Source organism: Helianthus annuus, chromosome 14, assembly GCF_002127325.2.
Source record: "Helianthus annuus cultivar XRQ/B chromosome 14, HanXRQr2.0-SUNRISE, whole genome shotgun sequence".
NCBI classification, from domain to species: domain Eukaryota; kingdom Viridiplantae; phylum Streptophyta; class Magnoliopsida; order Asterales; family Asteraceae; genus Helianthus; species Helianthus annuus.
In genome coordinates this window covers 58,394,324-58,418,179 of record NC_035446.2, presented here as the reverse complement: position 1 = coordinate 58,418,179, position 23,856 = coordinate 58,394,324, and the positions used below count along the sequence as shown (strand labels likewise).

The following is a 23,856-nucleotide window of genomic DNA, read 5'->3' as shown; positions in this document are numbered from 1 at the left end:
CTTAAAATAATTTATTCATCATATAAAATCAGTAGAAAAAGGTTTCGGGTCAAAAGGATGTGTAAAACTCATTTTATGGCTAAAACGGTCAAAACCGACATAAGCCGAAATGACTAGGCGATCTAGGATCCGTTCAGCCAAAAATTAATTAAAAATCATCAAAATTCCCAGAATATTATATTACTTCTGTTGGTAAAAAGTTTTGCATCAAAACGTGGCCAGAAACGGGTTCTACGCGAAAAGGACCGTTTATGTAAATTTATAATATAGTTTTACGCTAATGGCCATAACTCACAATCTGGACCACCAACTGATCCGAAATTTTCGGTGCAAGTTCATATATTAGAAATAAAGATTTCTATCCTTTCACTTTTCCAAAAATCCCGTTTTAAATCAAAAAGGGCAAAATAGTCAACTTTATGCACAAATCGGAAACATGCATTCGAATAGGCTAAGCATAGACTCAATCAAAGAAAATTCCAGAAAGTTTAACTAAAATAAAAATAGTCAAAAAATACTTTCCAATACAGATCTCGAACATGCATGTACGAATCCGAATCGATAGTCGACGAAATAATCGTTTTACAAGACTTTCGGTTCCGATTCGTGGCTATACTATAGATTGTCGAGTTGATGATGATTAAAACACATTCTTATATGTATTACAAGTTACTTATGATGATCAATCAGATTGCATGTCTAATATATTAACATTCAAGCTTATTTTTGCGAAAATCAATTCTGTTGACTTTTTAGAACCATGTTTGACTCGACAATTTGCATGCATATAGTGGGATTCAGATAGTGCCCCTTAGAGGGTTTGTTTCCCACTTAAATACCAATCTATAACAGGTTTCAATTCGAGAAATGACTGAAAGAGATCCGTTTAATCAGAAAGTCAAAGCTTATGAACACCCAGTTTGACTTTTACTAATAATCAAAGCAAAAACGGATTATAGAACGAATTGAAAGCTTACAAAGGTTCTATAGATGTTTAGAGAACACTAGAAGTCGGCCTTGTTGATCAGATTATCTCCAGAAAGCTTGCCTTGAAGGTTCTTGATAGAGAGCTCCTTGTTTACTTTGAGAATGTCCAAGAAATATGATCAAAATCTGATTTAAAGCCACAAATTCGAGGTTACTGTTGTAGTAGCCATGCAAGGAATGTTATTGGGTCAATTGGAGGTGCCACCAGCTGTTACCAACATCAAATTCGGACCAAACTATCCATTTTTGCGAATTCTGTCGCTGGGCAACCCACGCGGCCCGCTTGGGCTTTCCCAGGCGGGTCGCCTGACCCCTGGTTCAGCCAAACAAGTTTCCTTTTTGGCAGAAATGGTCCCTGAGCTTGTACGCGATGTTTCGGCTACTTTTCTCGACCCGTAAACCCCCAAACTTGGTTTTTAAGAACCTTAGGACTTTTACCAACATGGTAATGTCCTTGGATAACTTTGCGCTCAACCGAAAAGCCCTGAAATTCGACGTTGACGCTTTTAGTCCCTTAAGTACGGTTTTGGCCATAACTTTCTCATACGTTGACGAAACTTCATGAAATTTTTACCACATATTCTAGTGAGTATATTTTAGCTATACAAAGCTTCGGGTCTGCCAAAAGTTCACTCAGAGGTATAAATTAAACATGTTGACACTTTTGGCCCCTATAGTTTGAAATACTTCACTTTTGTGCAATTTCCGCGTCGTATGATCCATGAACCATCCGTTAAAGGTTATAAACATTATGTAGGGTTATCATAGAGCCTATTTATCCATTGTTGACACTTTGGACCCTTACGTTCCATAGTTTTCACTGTTTGTCACTTTTAGTCCCTCTAAAGTATGTTTTCACCTAACGGAACCTTATGACACGTGTCAAGACATTATTGGACGAAATTTTTCGAGGTGTTACAGATTTCACAATTGGAAGAACCACATGAAGATATATATCATTTTTGATATGAAAAACCAACACACTCTCCCAAACCATTTGTTCGTCAAGTTTAGCACTCGGAATTTTGAACATCAGCTTTTCAATACCAGTTGTCGAAAATCTTTTTGACTTTTTCAAAACTTTATGCTAAAACACACTAAAATCTTTTTGGATTTTTGACATAAGAGAAATAAAATGCAGTACAGAAATATTTACAAACATTATTTTTGTGAGTTTGTGTAAGAGGATCATATCAGCTTATGAGACAAATCATCAACACCGTTAAGCTTCATTTCATTTTAAGTTCTAAACAATTTACCTAGATTGTCAGTATACTGGTCCACTTAAATTTTCACACAAAGTTCAACTGTTCAGAGATACGATATTAATGTCTTAGAAACTAAAACTTATCCGTGTGTCTCACTACTTGAATATACTCCCGTATCCAGATCCCAATATTCAGTCTTACAGGTGAGTATACCACAGCTGATATCTGTAAGGGGTTAGGTGCGAAACCGTGAGAGCTCAGGTCAGAACTTCCGTTCAGCAGAGAGATGACGGCTCGACTTTTGGTGGGTCCCCTTTAGAGGATCTTTTTTACAACAGCAATGACTATCAATTTTATTGTTTCATCGATTTGCTGAGGGCGGCGCTTTTTCAAGCATTTGCAGAAAGTATTATCCGGGGACTAGGTCAGTACTTCCATACAGCAGAAGTCCCGGGATAATACCCCAGATATCACTGAGCATAAAGACCTAGTATCTCAGAATAAGGGACCTTTCAAACAAGATTTCAGGGGTTACCTATATATCCAAGTTTGTGTTAACCCACAGAACAAGCAAGTTTAAATTTAGGTTTATATCTCGTCGCAGTTTATTAAATGTGGGAAAACCTACTGACATATCCACAGTAAGATTGTTTAACACTTTTAATCTTTCCAATTCTTTAGCATGTTGTGATAGTCCACTGATGTACTATCATTTCCTCTTTTTAACAACAAACTCATTTTTGGATTTTATCATGTTTTTGTCTTTTTCAAATTTTCTAATGTTTTTGGATTTTTAGAAATTTTCTACTCCCCCTAAAATGCAAACACATTAACGAAAATTGAAAACAAACTATACAGAAACATGACAACCGATATCAAATCGCATCAATTCGCCATTCACTTTGGCATAAACAATCAGAACTCCCCTTATCAACAAACTATTTTCTCATTTAGATTTCAAAACACTTAAGTTTGTTTTAATCAAAATGATTTTTCCGGAAAATAAGTTTGGTTGATTTTACCACTTGTAAGTATATCAATACTAAGTTCGGGGATGTGGTTCATCATCTTGTCTATCTTTTACCCATATGTAGTAAATCAAGTACAACTTAATGTCCCTGATTTACCATTTGCAATCAAGCAATCTCTAAACCAATTGTAAAAATAACCATTTGTAGGAATGTTACGTCTACATCACCATTTTACCAATCAGGATGCCGATTCCTGCTTCGCACTTACCAACCTGGAAGCTCCGGCGTAGTCCTCTTACCTGTAAAATTTTAACAATTACAAACACTTTCCAATCATCCTAATTAACATGAAAGATGCCGATTCCTGATCCACGATATAAACTTAGGATCTCCGGCAAGTCCGGTGTATTACTCAAACATAATGTCCACCCAAGCCTCACCAGCCTTGGGTGACTTTGGAACACATCTGTCCCACCAACATTTTGATTTATAAAACTCTTTAGCACCTTTTACCTTTTTATCAACCATCTTCCCAAAAATGTGTTTGACTTTCCCATTGAAAGCCTTATCAACATCAAATTCTCCTTTATCGGCGAAGAATTGATTTGAAATCTCTACCTTTCCAACTTTCTTCATCAAATTTTCCTTTGACAATTTCGGAAAATTCTCATCGTTCACCACTGGAACGGAATTATCAATCTTTTTCTCAACACATGACTCCTCTGATTTTATGGAATCAGATTCATTGTCAGAATTACCCTCAGATTTAACAACCCACTTTTGCTTGTTCATATCACCTTTTCTTTTGTAAAAACGTTTTGAACTTTCTCCTTCCTCAGAAGTAGAATTTTCAAACTTTTTAACATTTTTCACAGGTTGTTCTTTCTTATCAACACAAGTTTTTCTCAAAACAGAGTTAGAAGAAACTCCCTGTTTTTGGTAGTTGGTCTTGGGGCAATTCCATGCTATGTGTCCAACTTCTTAGCATTTGAAACAGGTTCTTCTGTCAACTCTCTGAGCAGATTTTCTCACATTCTTCCTCACTTCAGCAAGAAACTCTTGATTCGACTGCTTCCAGAACGGTTTCTTTTGCTCATCTTCAGAACTTCCACCTGAAACAAAGTTTGTTTTTGGTTTATAAGTTTTCTGATTTTTATGATTTTCTGAATAATTGAATCCAAGACCTTTCTTTTTGAGATTACCATTATGGTTTGGTTTCTTTCGATAACCTGAACCATAATCGTAACCCTTTTTCTTGTTCAATCTCTGTTGAACTCTTGAAGTGTACTTTTTAGGTTTGTCAGTAAGATTTAAATCTTTTATTTCAGAAATATTAATTTCTGTTAATTTGAAAACCTGTTTGATCATTTCAGTTTTGACACTTCTTATTGGGAATTCCTCATCAGAATATAATTTGTCTGAATCGATCAAAGTATATGCTACTTTGATTGACCCATCATTCAAATTAGATTTTGATAACAAGAATTCTCTATTGTAAACCCTGTTAACCGGTGAACTCGGACTCTTTTCTGACAAACTCGAACTTTCAGACTTAGACTCCGGTTTTGACTCTTCATCCGTATCCAACACCTGATCGACAACTCTTTTAACTAACTCGGACTCATGATCAGTGTCAGACGCTGTGAATGTAACATCAATATTGTCTGGTAATTCATCAGTGATTTCAGACTTTAATTTGATGTTTAGAGCCTTGTCTACTTGTTCCTCGTTTGGTTTTCTGGGGGAATAACTTTCATAGATAGGAGGCGGACATCTGTTATACTTGACACTTGGTTTCTTACCAGTATCCTCTTCTTTTCCTTTCTTCTTGAAAGCTTCAAGACCTGCGACAGTAGGATAAACCCGATCAATCAGATAATCACAAGTAGTATAACTCAAAAGTAATCGGTTGATCCTTTCACTCTCGATTTTCTCAAGTTCCAACTCCTTCTTCAAGTTAGCACAATCTTCGATATAATCATTAATGACGCTTTGCTTTGTCATCAAAGTAGCACTCATCTTGTCATTTGATTTTTCAAATTCTGCATTTGCTCTTTTCAAACTGTCAACTGTCCTGTTCAATACGTCGTATGACTCTTTAACGTACTTCACATCTGACAGTAAATCTTCCTTCAATTTCTCCAACTCAGCAAACTTTTTGTCTTTCTCATCACATTCTTTGCAAGATTCGGAACACTTCTCGCAAGGCTTAGCAACTTCAATTACCTTTTCAACTATCTTTTCGACTTCGACAGTCTTCTCAACTTCTACAATTTTCTCGACTTCGACAATCTTTTCTATTTCGACAATCTTTTCTACTTCGACTATCTTTTCAACAATTTTCTCAACTTCCACAAGTTTCTCGACTTCGACAATTTTCTCAATCACTTTCTCTATTTCAACAATCTTTTCTGGTGCATTCTCAGCAGTTGCTTCATCTTTTGCTACTACAGCTTCAGTCTTCGATTTTTCAACAACGAGTAGCTTTGCAGCCTCTAGTTCTCTCTGCAATCGATCAATCTTCTTCTGATTCAGCATCTCAACTTTATCTGCATAGAAAAAATTAAAACTGTCAGGATCAATGCTTTTTCTACATTTGTTAAGATACTCTTCCTCATCGTCCGTATCAACATCACTTCCAAGATCTGGAAATATCGGAATTCTTTTCTGACAAACTTCATTTTCATCCAGAATCCTGGTAACAAGTGCCACATTGGATTTTGTTTCACTAGGCATATACTTGTCCCAGCTAAATCCCTGTGCAACAACTTCATCATTTTGATCAATTATCCCATAATAAGCTTTCCTATTGGCTTCTTCAATCATTCTCCCATGAGCAGTTTGCGGTTCCTTTTGTTGAGGTTTTTGATCGATTTGATGAAAGATCGATTTCTGATAATAATTGCTCTTTTCTTGGCTACCAGTTGACTCTTGGTTCTTACATTCCCGTTTAAAGTGACCCTTTCCTTTACATCGGAAACAGGTAACCTTTGACTTGTCAAAACCAAGTGGAGAAGTAGCCATTCCTCGAAACTCGTCTCTGCCCGTAATCTGTTGAAATTTTTCAGCTCTCCTACATGCACTGGCCAAGCACCACTTCACATCCATCAACTCAAGCTCTTCTGCATCGATTTGGTCGTAGTCTTCTTTTGTGAGCATCGGATTGCCAATTTTACCTGCAATCAAACTTTTATACGATTCTAACATAGCGACAAGACATGCCATGTGTTGCTTTGCCACTTCAGGAGAAAGACTTTGACCATTCTGGATGTTCAGTGTCACATTGCATTGCAAATTTGTAGAATTTTGCTTTTGAGGACTAGGTGTGTTGATGTTAGGATCAAAGCTTGAGAATGATGAAGTAGATCCACCACTCTGAGTTGTAGTACTTGCATGAGGACTGGCAGAATCATCAGCACTGAATGCAGTACTAATCTTTGGACTAAGATTGGGAGTGGTCTCAAACTTGTTTCCCCGATAATATAGACTGACATCTTGCTTTGCATTTGGATTTGTCATGATAGCTGTCTTTTGAATATCCAGCTCCTGCTCTTCGATTTTCTGAATAAACTGAGCCAAATTCATGTTCTCGGACTTTCTCATAAGTTTCACAACCATCAAATACGTTCCCCACTTATGCTGTGGTAACGCCTCTGCTAACTTATCAACCCACTCATCATCATCTTTCACTATATTCAACCTACCCATTTCCAACACCAAATGACAGTATCTATCAATAGTCTGCTTGGTTGTTTCATGATCAAATGCAGTAAACATGTCAAACGATTTCTTCAATAATGCCTTCTTGTTTTTGATCATATCAGCACTCCCTCTGAATTTCTGAATCAACGCTTCCCAAATGGATTTAGCTGTTCCGTTATGTTGAAGTAAGACGAAGATATCTTCTTTAACTGCTTGCTGAAGGATGCTGATCATCATCTTCTCACTTGTATACTTCAACTTATCAACTTCAGTAAAATCATTGAAACCCTTTTCCAAACCACGCTCATTCTTTGGTTTCTCATAGTCTTTTATCAGCGAAAACCAAGCATCGAATCTGTACGCTTGAACCCAATTCTCAAATCGATTTCTCCATCCCTGAAAATCTTCAATGTACATGAGTTTCGGCGGTTTTTGATGAGTGCCCGACTCATTCTCATTATACAACGCTTCAGCAGGAGTTACAGGGGCAACAGGTGTCGCGAATGCATTGTAGAACTCTTCAACCATGTTTCAAAGTGCAAATGATGCTTCGGGAAATACCTGAAAACACACAAGCAAAAACACAATCAGTTTTAAAAATTTATCAATTAATGGAAACGAACTGGTACTCGAACTGATGAATATTCTGTGCAGACTGAAGATTTGATGAACTGTGCGAACTGAACGTTGACCAACTGTGCGGACTGAATGACCCAAATCGTTTACACACAACTTGACCCTTTGAAACTTTTGAACTTCAGACTGTGTGAACTGACAGAAACCACAACTCACGAGACCTGAGTACACAACCTGTAGATTCTGTTGACACTTTGAACTAAAAACACACAAGACTTGATCAACTTAACACATTTATCATTGGGGTGACAAACTTTTTATTACAACTGATTTTGATAGGTTCAAATTTCGGCAACTGATATTGATATTGGGTAACTATTTTTTAGTGGATTGGGCCATTTACACTTTAATGGGGCGGCATTTATTAAACAGTATTGAACCAATGATACTAAATGAGCGGTGCAAGATTTTTAATAGGCTTTACAAGAGTAATAGTCCTTTTACAAGAGTATTGGGTTAACTGTTTATTGACATTTATTGGATAGTGGGGCGGCTATGTGTGAGCTGTTTACTGGGCCGTAATAGGGCCGAATGTTTGGACCAATAATCTTCAAGGGCTGCCGACAATTTTAGTTCACAACAATTTTAATATGGGCGGTTAATGGGCGGCACTTACAAAGATAATTGGGTCTCCTAAACTGAATTCACGTGCAAACTTCTCTGGCGGCTACAGCTATATATTGTGTTTTTTTTTATTGCTACTCAACTTATCAGTGCATTTATTACTTTCTTGATTTACTAACAACAACACATGCAATTACTTATCAATATCATTAAACGCAGCACACGACTCCATGCATTATCACATGAAATATTGACTTAGACAATGACGGTCACAAAAGCGAGCCAGATGGATGACCTATAAGCGGGGCACGACTGACTCAATAAGCGGTTCATAGATTTGTCTCAAAAAGCTGTCCTCACTTGAGCGGTACGTCCTATGAGCGGTTCAAAGCATATTTTTACGAGCGGTTCATATCAATGTTTATGAGCGATCCAGAACATATATTTTCGAGCGGTTCATATATATGGCACCCGCTTATTTGGAAGTAGATTGAACCGCTTATATGGCACCCGCTTTTAAGGCATTTATTACGAGCGGTTCACGACAGAATTTTCGAGCGGTTCACGTAGTGATGTCACGAACCGCTTTTAAGCAAAAATTCAATTTTAATCAAATTTAAGCCGAATTAAGGTCTGAAAATTTCCAGGTTTTGTTAAATCATGATTCCGCACATATTGTGAGAATTTGGAGCAACTTTGACCGTAAAAAGTTGCGTTTTTCGAAAAAGAAGGGTGTAGAAGCAGAAAAATGATGAAAAACAAGCTGAATATGCGAGATCTCCTCCTCCTTGGCTCTGATACCAATTGTAGGATCGATCTCCGACCTAAACGAGTCGTTCGGAAGAGCTCAACTCCGTTTCAGAGGCGGAAACAAGGAAACGGATGCGTACACAGCTTGTATTACACTCTAAACCTCTTGTATATTGATTTAACAATGTATTCGATTACAAGGAAAACCGGCAATACCTCGGTACCAAATCTGAACAACGTTACAAATGAATTGACAAAGTATCCTATTTATACTAGTTTGGAACCGCCCATAGAGACATGCCACAAAGGCGGTCCTACACTAAACCGTAAAGGCGGTTCCACATGCTTGCTGTAAAGGCGATTCCACACTTTGATCATAAAAGCGGTTCCACATGACTTCTTTGCAGTAAAAGCGAACTTGCCATTGGACCTTATAAACTTTTTGTCTTTTGTGATTGAATCTTCCCATAGGACCATCAGTTGTAGTCATCTTATTGAACCCTCATATGGTCCAATCACAAAATGGCTACTTTTACAATATCAAAATCAAACAACCTTTGTCGTTTGATGGCTTTTTGACATATGATGACATGTGATGACATCACATGTGATGTCATCAAGATGATGTCACATGTGATGTCATGGCTGACCGGATCCGCAACGAGACCAAGACTCGACATTAGACGAAGGCGACAGATGACTGCACCAACACATCTTCTATCTCAGCTAATCAAACCGACGAATAGGAATACTAGCTCATATCTATCTCAGTTAAAAATATCAAGCCAAATCAGTTCGACTCGAATTGTTATCGGTTCGGGCCTAGACACCAAGTTAACTTAATGGTCTAGCTAGGGCTGTAAACGAGCACGAACAAGGTCTTGTTCATGTTCGTGTTCGTTCATTAAGGAATGAGTCTGTTCATGAAGTGTTCATGGCCGTTTACCAAACAAGATTTCTTGTTCGTGTTTGTTCATTAAGGAAATGAACGTTTTATAAACACTTAAGAGACACAAATGTTCATGAACATAGATAAACACAAACAACGTTTATGAACTCAAACGAATACGAATATGTATTCATCTCTAGAATGAATTTTGCATTTTTTATCACAAAAGATTACGAAGAATCCATCAAAAACATAAATAACCACTTAATATAATTATCCGAACACATTTGACATAATTAGCAGAAACATGATTAACACAAAATTAAGAGGTTTGTCAAGTTTTAATACAAACTCAAATTTAAATGGTCAAACGGGTGATGTTATGGGAGACATATAATATAACTAGGGTTTCAAATTTTTAAAAACTAAAAACAATAAAACAAAAATACAAGTTATAGAAACATTTAAAGGAACAAACACAAATAAACATAAATGGAAGAACATATATGAAGACATTACCAAATGTTCACGAATGTAAATGAACGAACACAAGCTTTGTTCATGTACGTTCGTTTAACTTAACGCACAGCATCTCTTGTTCGTGTTCGTTCATTTACTAAATGAATGAACGTAAACGAACTTCCCGCCTGACGGTTTACGAACTGTTTACTGAACGTTCGGTTCGTTTACAGCCCTAGGCCTAGTTACATTACATACTTTAATTAAATGTTATTACACATTTTAATTATATTTTATATAAAACTCATTAAACAATAACTATATAAATAATAGATTTAAGATAAAGAGTAAAATGCCAAAATAGTCCCTGAGTTTAGGTCACTTTTACCACTTTAGTTCAAAAATGAAAGTTTTCGTTTCTGGGTACCTAAGGTTTCATATTTGTTGCCATTTTCATCCAAATGGCAAACTGGGTTAGAAATTTCTGTTACACACTCCCCTTTTTGCCGTAAGGCTTGTTTAGATACTTTTGGTGAGCATGCGGTCCATTGTAAGGAATTCCCTGGATTTAAATACATACATGATTTGGTTAGGGATATTCTTTATGATGTCCTAAAGCGAGCAGAGATTTCGGCTAAAAAAGAGGCTCCGGTGAACTTTCTGATGGATCCGCTCGATGGGAGGTCTACTCTTCGGCCAACTGATATTCTTATGTTTGGGTGGGCAAGGGAAAACACGCCTGTGTGGGCCTTACAGGAGTGTCCCCTCTTGTTGGACTTAGAGATAATGGGTTTGTTGCTGGCCGAGCAGCGTTGAAGGCGAAATCAGGCAAAGTCGCTAAACACGAGAAAGCTTGTTTAGAGAATCAACAGGTGTTTATCCCATTCGCTTTTGATACATTTGGTTATCTAGCCCCGAAGGCCGTGGAATCCCTCAACAAGATCCAGTGGGTCGTGAATAGTAATTTCTAGACCCTTAAGAGCCGCTTTGTCTTTAGTAGGATTAGTTTTGCAATTCAAATAGGGGTTGCGGTGCAACATGTTGTCCGTTTAACTTAATCGAATACACACACACACATTTTATGAAATCTAACAAGAATAAATAATAAAAAACCCCGAAAACATATAAATAAAACCCACACCCAACCTAACCCCCTCCCCTTCTCTCTCCATCTATAGAGAATACCACCATCGCGATTGCGGAGGCTTCCTGAAGAAGGATTCAGATAAGTAATTGAATAGTTTTTTAGGTAAATTCTCGTCACGGTTATTAGGATTATAGCGAGGAAATGTGAGGAATAACGACGGCGTTTGGCGAACAATGGTGGAGAAACACTTGGAGATTAGGTTGAAAATGCAAAGAGATTTTGAGTTGTTGATTTCGATGCATATTAGCAGGAGTAGTTCGTCCAGGAGGCAATAATGTGATCGGTTTTTGGTTGTTCTCCGACGGATGAAGCTGGAGGTTGCGGTTGAGATGGTGTGTGGTAGTGTTTTCTAAAGAGGGAAAGAAAGGGAGAGAGAAAGAAAGAGAGAGAGGTGGGGGTTAAGTTATCGTTTTATTTATATGTTTTTGGGGTTGTTTAATTAAAATAAAATTAGAAACAAAATGATCATTATATCATTTATTTAAATGAGCAAAAAGACAAAAAAAGGAGTGGTTAATAGAAATTTCTAACCCACTTTATCATTTAGATGAAAACTAGAAAAGTAACCCGTCGCGATGCGGCGGGGGCTATATTTTTATTTATGTTAAGTTGGTTGTCATTAAGTTACATCAATTAGGTTAGATACACGCCCATTTTGACAAAAAAATGTACACAAATTGTTTATTGTACCTGCAATGCAAAACTGATGTCGGCTTCATCTACTTGCAATGTCAGTCTCCTTAAATTATCATCTCGGGATTGACCGAGTTTTAGAATTCCCTATAAAATGATAGCAATTTATAAGAATTTGCAACAAAAAAGACATTTTTTTTAATATTTAATAGATAAAAAGTCGATTGATAGGTGCAGATGGTTGGTTACCTGATCACCTAGCACTCTACACATGCATGAAAGTTCCATTATACCAACTGGCGGTATCAATGTTGATTTGCAGATATCAATATAAAACTTGTTCAACTGTAAAATAACTAATTTTGATTAGAATAGATTATCTTACCTCTCCTATTGTTGTATCCTTCTTTCCTTTACGAAACAGCTTCACAACAGAACATAGTACAATCTACACCAAAGAGACGGTAGGAAATTAGTCTACTTCAAAGGAAAGATCGGGTTGACCATTGACCCACTAATCTTGTTTTGACTTTTGGCCATTCTTAGTATATAGAGAATTGAGTTTAGTTGTGTTTACAATGCAATATAAAAATAAATAGTTATCTAAATCTTTGAATGAAATGACTTAGACGTTTATGACCTGTTCATTTTGACCTATTTAAATGAAAACACTGAAACAAATGTGTTTAATTGTGTTTAAAACGGTACCTGTTGATGCTGTGGAAGGGATTGTATAGTGTCGACTATTGGTGATTTGTAAGCCCTAGACAAAGCAATAGCCATATGATCAACCCTCACCTACATGAAAATGAAGTAGAGAAAATTAGATAACTATTTAAACAAGCTTATGAATTTTACTTTTCATCAGATGAAAAAAAAACGTAAAAAGTTATTTAATGAAAACTATTACCATGGATGTCAAAGTTGAAGTGCAGGTAGATTCTCTAAGCTCAGTTTCAATCATCTCTATCGCACCCCTGGAAAGCGAAATAAAAGCTCAAGATCAATTTCCGCCTTAAAGAATTTACGAGAATTTGTAGACCGTAAAACAATTATAAATAATTATAAAGAAATACCAACCTGCAGATACCAAGAGCTTTCCTTATATCACCAAATGCTGCAGCTACTTTCTGCATACATTCATTCAAATGGTGCATCTTAGAATTTATAGCAACTTCAAGTCTTTAATTACTTATAAACACATGAATTAAAACATTAAGTCAAAACAAAGATAAGTAGATAATATTATGGTGTACTTACGCATGCACAAAGTTCCAGTGCTTGTGGCTGGAAAACGGTGTAACGTGTAAGGAAGTGCCTGATGAAACAAAACACCCTTAATATAATTTCTTTTGTTAAAAAATTGTTATAATTTCTAATTAAGTAGCTAAAGAGAAAACGAAAGACCAATAATGCTCACCATCAGCCGTTGTTTGAGAATCATGATGACTTGATCCATCAAGTAGGCTCGAAAAGACACAACAGCTGCCTTACCTAAAATAATAATTAAAAGTATAAGAGATATTAGAAGCAGTGTGTGGATGTCTAGTGTAATCGAGAGAAACAAAGTACTCACAATTTAGAGACTGTAGTTTCCCAATACCTTACCAACAACAACCTGAGATATCGAAGAAGAATGATTCAAAACTTGGTTCAGGAACTTCTGCATTCATACACGTGACATTTTAACTGTTAGCTTACCAGTTTATAGACCTTCTCCTGTTTCAGTACTTTTTTGTTTGCTTTCTCAGTCTAGATAAATTGGGCCAGTCTTGCTTTCCTTGTACCGCGTTATCTATCAATCTTGGTTTTAAAATGTGTGTAGTGATCCAATGCGTTTTGATCCCAAAATCCGATGCGTGATGCGCAATATGTGAAGCGCACGCATCACGTATGCGCGGTGTTCTTTATTTAATAATACTAAAAAAATATATAGAGCTAATATTTCAACTTGTAAACCTTTAAACACTAAAATATAATATATTCTCATCATCTATAGTAAGATTTGTTCAATTAAAGATCTAATTTGTTCAAATACCAGTCAACTGCATAAGGCGCCACATTAGACCACATCATGTGATGCGCGCATCACGGAACCACAACACGCAATGCGATCCCATCATTGCATCATGTGATGCGCGCATTATGCGCTCCTATTGCGCGCATTTTAAAACCAAGCTATCAATAAAAGTCATCGAGAAGTTCCTGATCTCATTGATTTTCTATCTTACAATATTTATTGTTTAAGCTCTAAATACCAAGTACAAATATATTGACATAGTCATTGAAAAGGTCTATGTGGTTGTGCTTCCTACCTCTCACTCCAGGCACAAAACACCAATGAAGCTACATGTATACATGAGCAAAAGGCAGAAAACACCAATGAAACTACATGTACAACAACACATTGCATCAAATTTTTTCAAAGTATTGAAAATTTTGTTTTGGAAACATTTTTCAAAACCGTTTGCATCATCGTTGGCATACCTCCTAGCAATTCCGATTCGCGGAGATTACAATGGGTACTGTCATCTTGAAAGTGAGGGTTCACTGGGGGTCGTCGCTTTGCTTCCTGGGAAGACATTTGTGAAATTGAGTGATCTTTGTGAAATTGAGTGATCTGTGTGCGTTTAGTGGTAAAGATTTACATGAGGGTGCGACGTGTGTGATGAATCACCCACCGCCCTCTCTGGCCAATATAAGCATCAAGCCTTCAAAAGTGGTACAACCAAATGAAGCACATGGTACAACTCCTATTGCACACAAATGTTGCAAAATAGAGTATATATAAATGTTAATGATCAATCAATTAATAAGTGAACCAAGCAAATCTTCCTATTTATACATGAAGTTCATAAGCAAATAGAAAACAATCTGAAACTTTATACATGAAGTTCATAAAAATTAACTTTGCTATCTGAAACTAATTAATTATACAGCTTCAACATTTCACTAACCTAATTCCTATGTCAGTCTTAAGCAAGGCGCCATAGATGTATCATGCGATAGAGAGGATGCTTACCAGAGGATTTGCCAGACCTCGCCGGAACTCCCGATATCCGACTCATCACCATCTTCTATTCTGTTCTGAGATACATAACCCTCTTTGTTGTTACCCAGTAACCGACCGTTGGTAGGGTTCTATCGAGGGACGACACTGGTGAACAGATTTCCGGAACCCTAACCAGTGTTCCGTCCGTTTTCACTTTCTTTCTGTAATCCACCGCTGTTATGAGCGGTCACATCCCCGTCGTGAATCATCACCGCCTTCGTCTGTTATCTCTTCTCTCTCTGTCGTTGCTGGTGGAGAGGGGTAAAGGGGGGAACCTGATGGTGAAAGGGGTAAAAGGGGGACCTAAGCCCTAAACAGTTTACAAACCTATAAACCCAAAGTACAAATACCAAATGCTTTAAACATCACTCTTGCACAAAGTACAACCATGTTATGCCTTTTAGTGTTACAAATTAGAGTATTATATTATGAATATGAATGTTACTTATCAACGTAAAGATTAACTTGCAATAATCATATGAAGCCATGTTAGTTAAAGGTATTAATTAAATTTAATTGTTTTTGGAAATTAAATTAATATATCCAGTACATATTATTTCTTTTTAAATGTTTCATTATTTTTATAAAGACATTATAATCATAAGCATAAATATAAGCAATTTAAACATTTATGATTTTACATACAATACACCTAATATTTTTACAACATACTTTACAAGCATAGTTTTGAAACAAGTCATTTTGATACATTGTTTTATTTGATCAATAAAGAGACATTAATATTTTTTTACACAAACAATTAGAATTTTCAATTTAATATCTTTTTAAAAACAAACAAATGGAATTTAAAAAAAAAAACAATAACGTGTTTATTTTGTAAAATAAACAAACTATTGTAATTCTTATTTCTAATTTTTTGATGTCGTTTATATTTAGCAATGGATACTCCATACATAAATTTAGTTTTTAAATGAGAAGATAATTATGTTTACAAATTTAGAATCTATTATTATGATGTAAAATTTTACATAGTATGTTTAACTTTTAAAGTTTCAAAAACCACTTTTTATATTACTATAAATTAACGTTTACATTATTTTTGGGAACTGCTAAATCAAAGAAATTCGATCACCTTGATTTGAGTATTTTAGTAAATTTTCATAACCAAATTTAAAATCTGGAAATTGATTTAAAAAATTTCGAACCCATCATCTATTATAAATACCTTTCTTTCATTGTGTTTCATTCACATCTAACATTTAAAGTTTATGTCAATCCATTCTACACGATCAAAGGTATGGCTATTATCTATTTCATCATTCATCGATTTATATTAATATCAACCTAATATATTTTGATTTCTTTTGATCTGTTTGGTTTTTTTTTGTTCTTAATAACAATGTTTTTTTTTCTAATAAAACTTACATGATCATGTACTCTTATTTGTATTAGTATTCAGTCTACCTCTTATTTCCAGATTACAATTTAAATTGTTAACCTTAACTGTGTAAATATTAATCTATAAATAGCCATACGGAAGTATTAACTTTCATGCGTACATGACACCCAATGTTTATATTTTTGAATCTTATTGCTTTTTATTTTTATACCATGTAATTGTTTCCGGTTATAGTTAATTTCGTTTATTGTTACACATAATAACTTAATATTATAAAATTTTCGTCTATAAGCATATATAAAAATTTTTATTAGGTTATTTTAACATATACATAAACTAAATTATTTGATATGTTACATCTTCTACTGTTATATCTATTGTAACATATACGTAAACTTTTAATGTGTATTACAATTACAATTTGTTTTTGTTGTTCATTCTTTCATTGTACTAATAACATTATTATACATACATATACTGTTTAAATTAACAAGTTAAATTAACGTTATTATATCTTTTGATACCATTTTAAAGATTCTTAATTAACGTTCTTATATGTTGTAATACAATTTTAAAGATGGTTACGTGTTTTTGATATTATCTTTAATTTCGTTTATTGTTACACATAATAAGTTTGAATTAAAAATTTATTGTCTAATCATAGAAAGAAATAATGAAAAATATTTTTTTAACATATACATAAACTATTTTTTTATTTGTTATATCTTCTATTGTAGCAAAATTATATCATAAAATGGAGAAGCTTGGGTCTGAATTGATTGTGGACGAAATTTTCACAAGACTGCCTGCAAAAGCTATAGGCCGTTTCAAGTGTCTATCCAAATTTTTTCGGGATGAATTGTCAAATAATAATTTTGAGATTATGCATTCTCGGCGAATTATAAGTTCGCTACAAAAGAAGCTTCTTTCCTTAAAAGACAACACAATTGTTGTTGACAACATAGTAGGCGGTAATTTGCAAGCCGATACAAGCAAAACCATAATTTCTCCATCTAATGTCCATCCTTCTTACTTACGTGTTTTAGCGTCCTTTAAAGGTCTGCTATTAATTTGCAATGAAATGATGTTTTGTGAGCTCATTCTTTGGAATCCAACAACAAGGCGCTTTAAAATTTTGGCCGATGACTACTTTGATCGTAATTTTGAGCGAAACGCTGATACTGGTGGAATGTACTTTGACGACTCGAACGATCTCAAAGTTCTCCACATCAATCGTTACCGTAATGTTCTTAATGCTCGAGTTTACTCACGTCGTCATGAGTCATGGAGAAAGATAAATTCATTGAGCGTCACTAATTATGCTTCAACATATTATTCATGGTCTCCCGGTATTTATTCTGGTAGAAGCATTTATTTTATGGTTTCCAATTATTGGTTTCCACCAGGTGAGAGACACATGGTAGCTTTCGACGTTGTTTCAGAAACTTTCAGCACAATTCCTTTTCCCGCGGTTTTGGATTTGAATCCTTGGCAATGACATTTTTTGAGCATTGTAATGAAGTTGCACGTCATTGTTGTTGGACGGTCTGAAAACCTATATGCTGATTTGTTCAAATTTGAAGATGAGGCTTGGGTCAAGGTGTTTTCTTTCAATACGCCTCATGTTGTTGATTATCTTGAAAGGCGTCGAAGGAATAATATAATTCAAGACAACAAGTGGCTCATAACAAGCATTTGGGGTGATATTGTTGAAGTTGACCTTTCCAACGAATCTTTCGAGTACCTCCAACATGTTGATGACTACACCGGTCCTAAAGGAGCCTTATTTATCGAGACCACTATGTCGCCTATAGTTTAGAAATTTTTATATTATTGTTTCAAGTTTTTTATCTTATATCCTATCTGAAGTTGAATAACTAAAGACCTTATTATATTATCTTTTTTCATTGGTTTAATACAGCATTTGAAGTTATGTATTGACCTCATTTGTGTTTTGTTTCTGTTTGTAATATTTTTAGTTTTTGTGATGCATTTATTTTGTGGTTGTATAATGCTAATTTAGGATAATATAATTGACGTATCAATTACTATCTAATAATAAGAATGTTTAGAATCTCATACTTAAATACATTAAACATTACTACAATTTTGGATTGTCGCATTCTTAAATCGTATCACATTATAATTTCAGGAATGTCTAAAAGAAAAAACGAGTTTTCATCTGAATCTTACAACTTCATCTGAATCTTACAACAAAGGAAAGGAAAACATTTCTAACGGTAATGTCGTTACTTTAAATCTCGATTTCTATTTCATAAAGTTTTATTTTATGTACATCTTTATATATATTTTAATCATCTTAATTACAGGTGTTTCAGGCATCTTAAATACGAATGCATCTACAAATAATACAACTGGTAATTTAAGTTGTTATAAATATTCAAACCTCTTTAGTTTACCAGAAAAATTAAATTAATTTTATATATTGTATTACGTTTATTTTTTATCATGTATATCTTAACAAACAATCTGTTTTGCTAAACTGTGTATTTTTTTATTCCCTTACAGTTCGTAGAGGTAGAAGGCCATTATCGACAATTACTAACAGTACTAATTGACTAACTTTTTTAGTTTCCTGTGTTTGTACCTTGATGTTAAGTGATTTTTATCTATTTTTTATAACTTGTGTGTATGTTGTTGTTTTAGTTGTCGTTCCCATCGTTACACAAGATCAGGCAAGACATAGTCGGAAAATTAGGAAAGTATTATTGGATAACAAAAGTTCTAAGATACATGGATGTCCATCAAATGTTGACCATACAATGGTCATAACAACTGATTCGATACCAACTCCTTCTATTCCGACTGTTACACAACAATTATCTGTTTTATCTGAAGGTTAGTTTTTTTTTTGTCATTTATAATAGCCGTATTTAAAATAACTTATTTTACTAAACTTGCATTTCACAATATTGCTATCTATGTTTAATTCAGCGTAATCTTATATTTTTTTAATGTTATCTTTATCTACCAATATTTTCTAATTTGTATATATAGATAACAGCCGTTTAAGGGAAGTAAACTTGGAGAATACAAGATCTCCTCTGAGACATAGTATATCATATTCCAATAGGAATTTACGTAGCTCTCCTTATCTAGAAGCAACTCCAAATGTCATTCCTAATCGAACTGGATCATTCATGGCAACAAGTAAATACTTATTAAGTTTTATACAAGTCAATGTTTTTTTTATATAAATTTATATCATGAAGATTAATAAAAAACTTTTTTTATATATATTATTAGGTAATTTAAGTTGTCTTACGAACAATGGTACTCAACCAGCAGACGCTACTCCGGGTCATATTGCGTTTAACATTACGTCATTTAGTGGCCCATCCGGTATTCTTCAAAATTCTTCTTTTGAAAGGTTGTCATCCGGTAAACATAAGTTAATTGGTAGACCACGAATTACTTCTCCAATACCAATTATTGATTTTACCACAGAGCAGATTGTAGTTCAAGATCCCTTGAAAGGTGTTTCAAAAGGTACATTTCTAATAATTTGTATTCTTCGGTCCATAAAGTATTAAATGTGTCGACATAATGTTATCTTCTTTATTAAATAACAGTGTTAACATTTTTTTGTTAATTTTCAAAACAAATTATTTGGATCATGGTGACCAATGCGTTACTTGTGAAGTATGTAATGCAAAGTTGTGGAATGCAGAAAAAGGAAAAGGAAGAAAAAAAGGATGGAAAAGTTTGTTATTTCATTTGTTGTTCTTATGGCATAGTAGAGATTCCAGATTACAAAGATGCCAGAGGAAGTTATCGAATCCTGTTTAGTAACAATGGTGATGAAAGCAAGCACTTTTTGAAAAATATTCGCCGTTACAATTCAATGTTCGCATTTACTTCAATAGGTGGTAAGGTTGATTTGACGGTTAACAGAGGCAATGGTCCTTTTTGCTTTAGAATTAGCGGTGAGAATTATCATACAATTGGAAGCCTTATGCCAGACAATGGAGCGCAACCAAAATTTTGCCAACTATACATATATGATGCTGAGAACAAAATTTCAAACAGGCAATCGATATTTAGGTAAATTCCATTGCATATTGTTAGTATAAATCCATTTTTTTAGCTTACTAATTCTTATTTTATGACAATTTGAATAATATTTGATAACATTTTTGTAACAGTGGTTCAGATGGTGCATCTTTTTCTTCTTCGGCAACTGTTGATCGTAAACTAATTGAACATATAAAGGATGTACTAGACAAGGACAATGAGTTGGTCAAAACTTATAGAAGAGTTAGGGATTCCTTCCAAGACAACCCTAATGTAAATGTGAAGCTTCGAATAATTGGAACAAGAGAAAAAGATGGTCGCACGTATAACTTACCAACGGCTGGTGAGATTGCTGCTCTCATTGTTGGTGATATCGAAAATGTCGTTGACAATAGAGATATTGTAGTTGAGACTCAAACAGGTGAAGTTAAAAGAATTTGTGAGTTGCATCCATCATATCTCGCACTACAATATCCGATTTTGTTTCCGTACGGAGATGATGGCTACAGAATTGATATCCCTCATAGAGGTGTTGTTGATGTTGTTAACAAAACACGTCCAAAGTGTACTATGAGAGAGTTCTTTGCGTATCGTATCCAGGATCGTATAAATCAGTTTTCATTAATCCTTAATTCTAAGAGGCTATTCCAGCAGTTCTTGGTTGACGCGTATACTATGATAGAGAGCGAGAGACTTAGGTACATACGATATCAACAAAAAGATCTTAGGTCCGACACATATGAAAGCCTCCGTAAATTACGAAGTAAAGGTCAAGATGATATATCTAAAGCTGGAAAACGTATTTTTTTGCCGTCTTCTTTTACTGGTGGAGCACGATATATGATGCAAAACTATTTAGACGCTATGGCTCTGTGTAAATGCTTTGGTTATCCAGATTATTTTATAACCATAACATGCAATCCCAAATGGCCAGAAGTTCAACGGTTTCTCAAAGACACCAATCTTAGTCCGGAAGATAGGCCTGATATCCTGTCTAGATTGTTCAAAATAAAACTCGATTCAATCTGCAAAGATTTAAAAAAGAATCATCTATTAGGCAAAGCTTCAGCATGTGATGTTAAAAAAATAATTCAATTATTAGTCATCATCAAACCTAACACTTTGTTTTTTTTTTTTTCTGTAGTTGTTTACACTATCGAGTTCCAAAAACGTGGTTTGCCTCATGCCCATTTATGCTTATTCATGGAACCTGAATTCAAATTACCTACTGTGGACCATGTTGATTCATTTATATCTGCAGAAATTCCAAACAGAGATGAAGATCCAGAATTATTCATCCTGGTGAAAGAGTATATGATACATGGTCCATGTGGTAATGCCAGGTTGAGCTCTCCATGTATGGTAGATATGAAGTGTTCAAAAGGCTTTCCAAAAAAGTTTCAAGATCATACAACACTAGATTCAAACGGGTTTCCATTATACAGAAGGAGAAACAATGGTGCTTCTGTTGTGAAAAATAAAGTTGACCTTGATAACAGGAGTGTGGTTCCCTACAACAAAAAATTATTGAAAAGATATCAAGCTCATATCAACGTTGAATGGTGCAATCAAGCCGCGTCTATAAAATATCTTTTTAAATACATCAATAAAGGTCCTGATAGAGCCACTATAGCTGTTGTGCATGGTGATAATCAACCGGAAGAGCAACCACAAGACGAGATCAAAGAGTATTACGATTGCCGCTATATATCAGCTTGCGAAGCATCTTGGAGGATATTTGCTAACGAAGTACATTATAGAAGACCTTCTGTCACACCCCGACCGCGTATAACATGCAACCGCGGCGGAAAACGTCGGGGAGTGTTGTGGACAAAATTAATTGTTATACAACCATAGAAATTAAAGTTACATTTTATTTATCAAACACGGGTGTTACATTGTCTTAAAAGGAAGTACAGAATTCAAAACATAGTTATACTAGTTCTATCTTCACTTTTAGTCTCTAAGGCACAGGTCCGCCCTAGTATCATGATCAACATCTTATGGAACAGCTCCTGAAAACACATGTGAAAGTAGGTACGTCAGCATAAAAATGCCTGTGAGATACATAGGTTTTGTGAAAGTGGGATTCATGACTTGAGTTTTAAAGAAATGTCTAATAACAGTCAGTCATGAACCTTGTAATTTGTCTCGCTTTGATACCATTTGAAAAACGATAATATCAGATGATATGTATAGATAAACGTAAGGTTAAATGAATAACCTAGTAAAATGAGTTGAATAAGATAAGTTGTTTTGTAAGACAATGTTTTATGAAAAGTATGTTATTTGTATAAATGTTATATGTCTAAACTGAAATGATTTAGATAACGCTAAGACATGTAATATTATACAAACATTTATATATAGGAAATACCAGCGGCGTATCCACCATGTTTGCATCATATTACATACTCCACGTTACTCAAACCATTTACCCAAACCATCCACCATGTAAGATTGTTCTTGTATAACTCAATTGTCAAGTGTTATTGTGTAAACCATGTCAAATGTCTATGTTCAATGTAAACCACCAAATGTGTATGTCAATGTCAACGTGTTTATGTTCAATGTAAATCATGTAATGTGTATCCCAAAATGTATCATGTACGGTAAGCGAAATGTATCAACTTAAACCATATGTAAAATGCACAAAACAAGTCGTTGAAGTAAAACGTGGTTTAAATCAACGTTATGTTCTGTGGAAAAGTGCATGCTCTATTGATGTTAACATTTATGCGGTATTGTGAAATATGCATACATCCAAGCCTTGAGACTGTGGCGATAAACCCTTAAACAAATTAATGGTTTATCTAAGTTATGTATATCGAATTCGTTCATTCCTTCCAATCCAAACAAACCCAGGATTTCAGGAACGGGAGTTGTCAATTCCTATGGTACCACTACCTACTAACGAACGGCGTAGCTAATGTTAATGAATGTATTGTTCCATGTTAAACAAACCAAATGTTGTACCAAAATGAAGGCATGTGATGTAAACAATTGTACTAAGTATGCACACAATGGGCATAAATAGCATGAAATGCAATGTGAAACAATGTACTAAGTACGCACACAATGGGCATACATAGCATGAAACGTATTATAAAGCAATGTACTAAGTACGCACACAATGGGCATACATAGCATGAAATGTAATGTAAAGCAATGTACTAAGTACGCACACAATGGGCATACATAGCATGAAATGTATTGTAAATCAATGTACTAAGTACGCACACAATGGGCATACATAGCATGAAACGTATTGTAAAGCAATGTACTAAGTACGCACACAATGGGCATACATAGCATGAAATGTAATGTAAAGCAATGTACTAAGTACGCACACAATGGGCATACATAGCATGAAATGTATTGTAAAGCAATGTACTAAGTACGCACACAATGGGCATACATAGCATGAAATGTATTGTAAAGCAATGTACTAAGTACGCACACA

At 34.9% G+C, this 23,856-nt stretch overlaps 1 protein-coding gene across 1 annotated transcript; it reads left to right on the top strand.

Moving 5' to 3' along the window:
* Positions 1 to 17,112: 17,112 nt before the first annotated feature.
* On the top strand, positions 17,113 to 17,856 carry LOC110906716 (putative F-box protein At1g12855). Its single transcript, XM_022151811.1, has one exon. The coding sequence runs from the start codon at positions 17,113 to 17,115 to the stop codon at positions 17,854 to 17,856; it is 744 nt and encodes a 247-aa protein (XP_022007503.1).
* Positions 17,857 to 23,856: the final 6,000 nt, after the last annotated feature.

What these genes read in the sequence shown, in the direction of transcription:
- LOC110906716 (XM_022151811.1), top strand. Translation starts at nt 17,113, where the DNA reads ATGGAGAAGCTTGGGTCTGAATTGATTGTGGACGAAATTTTCACAAGA.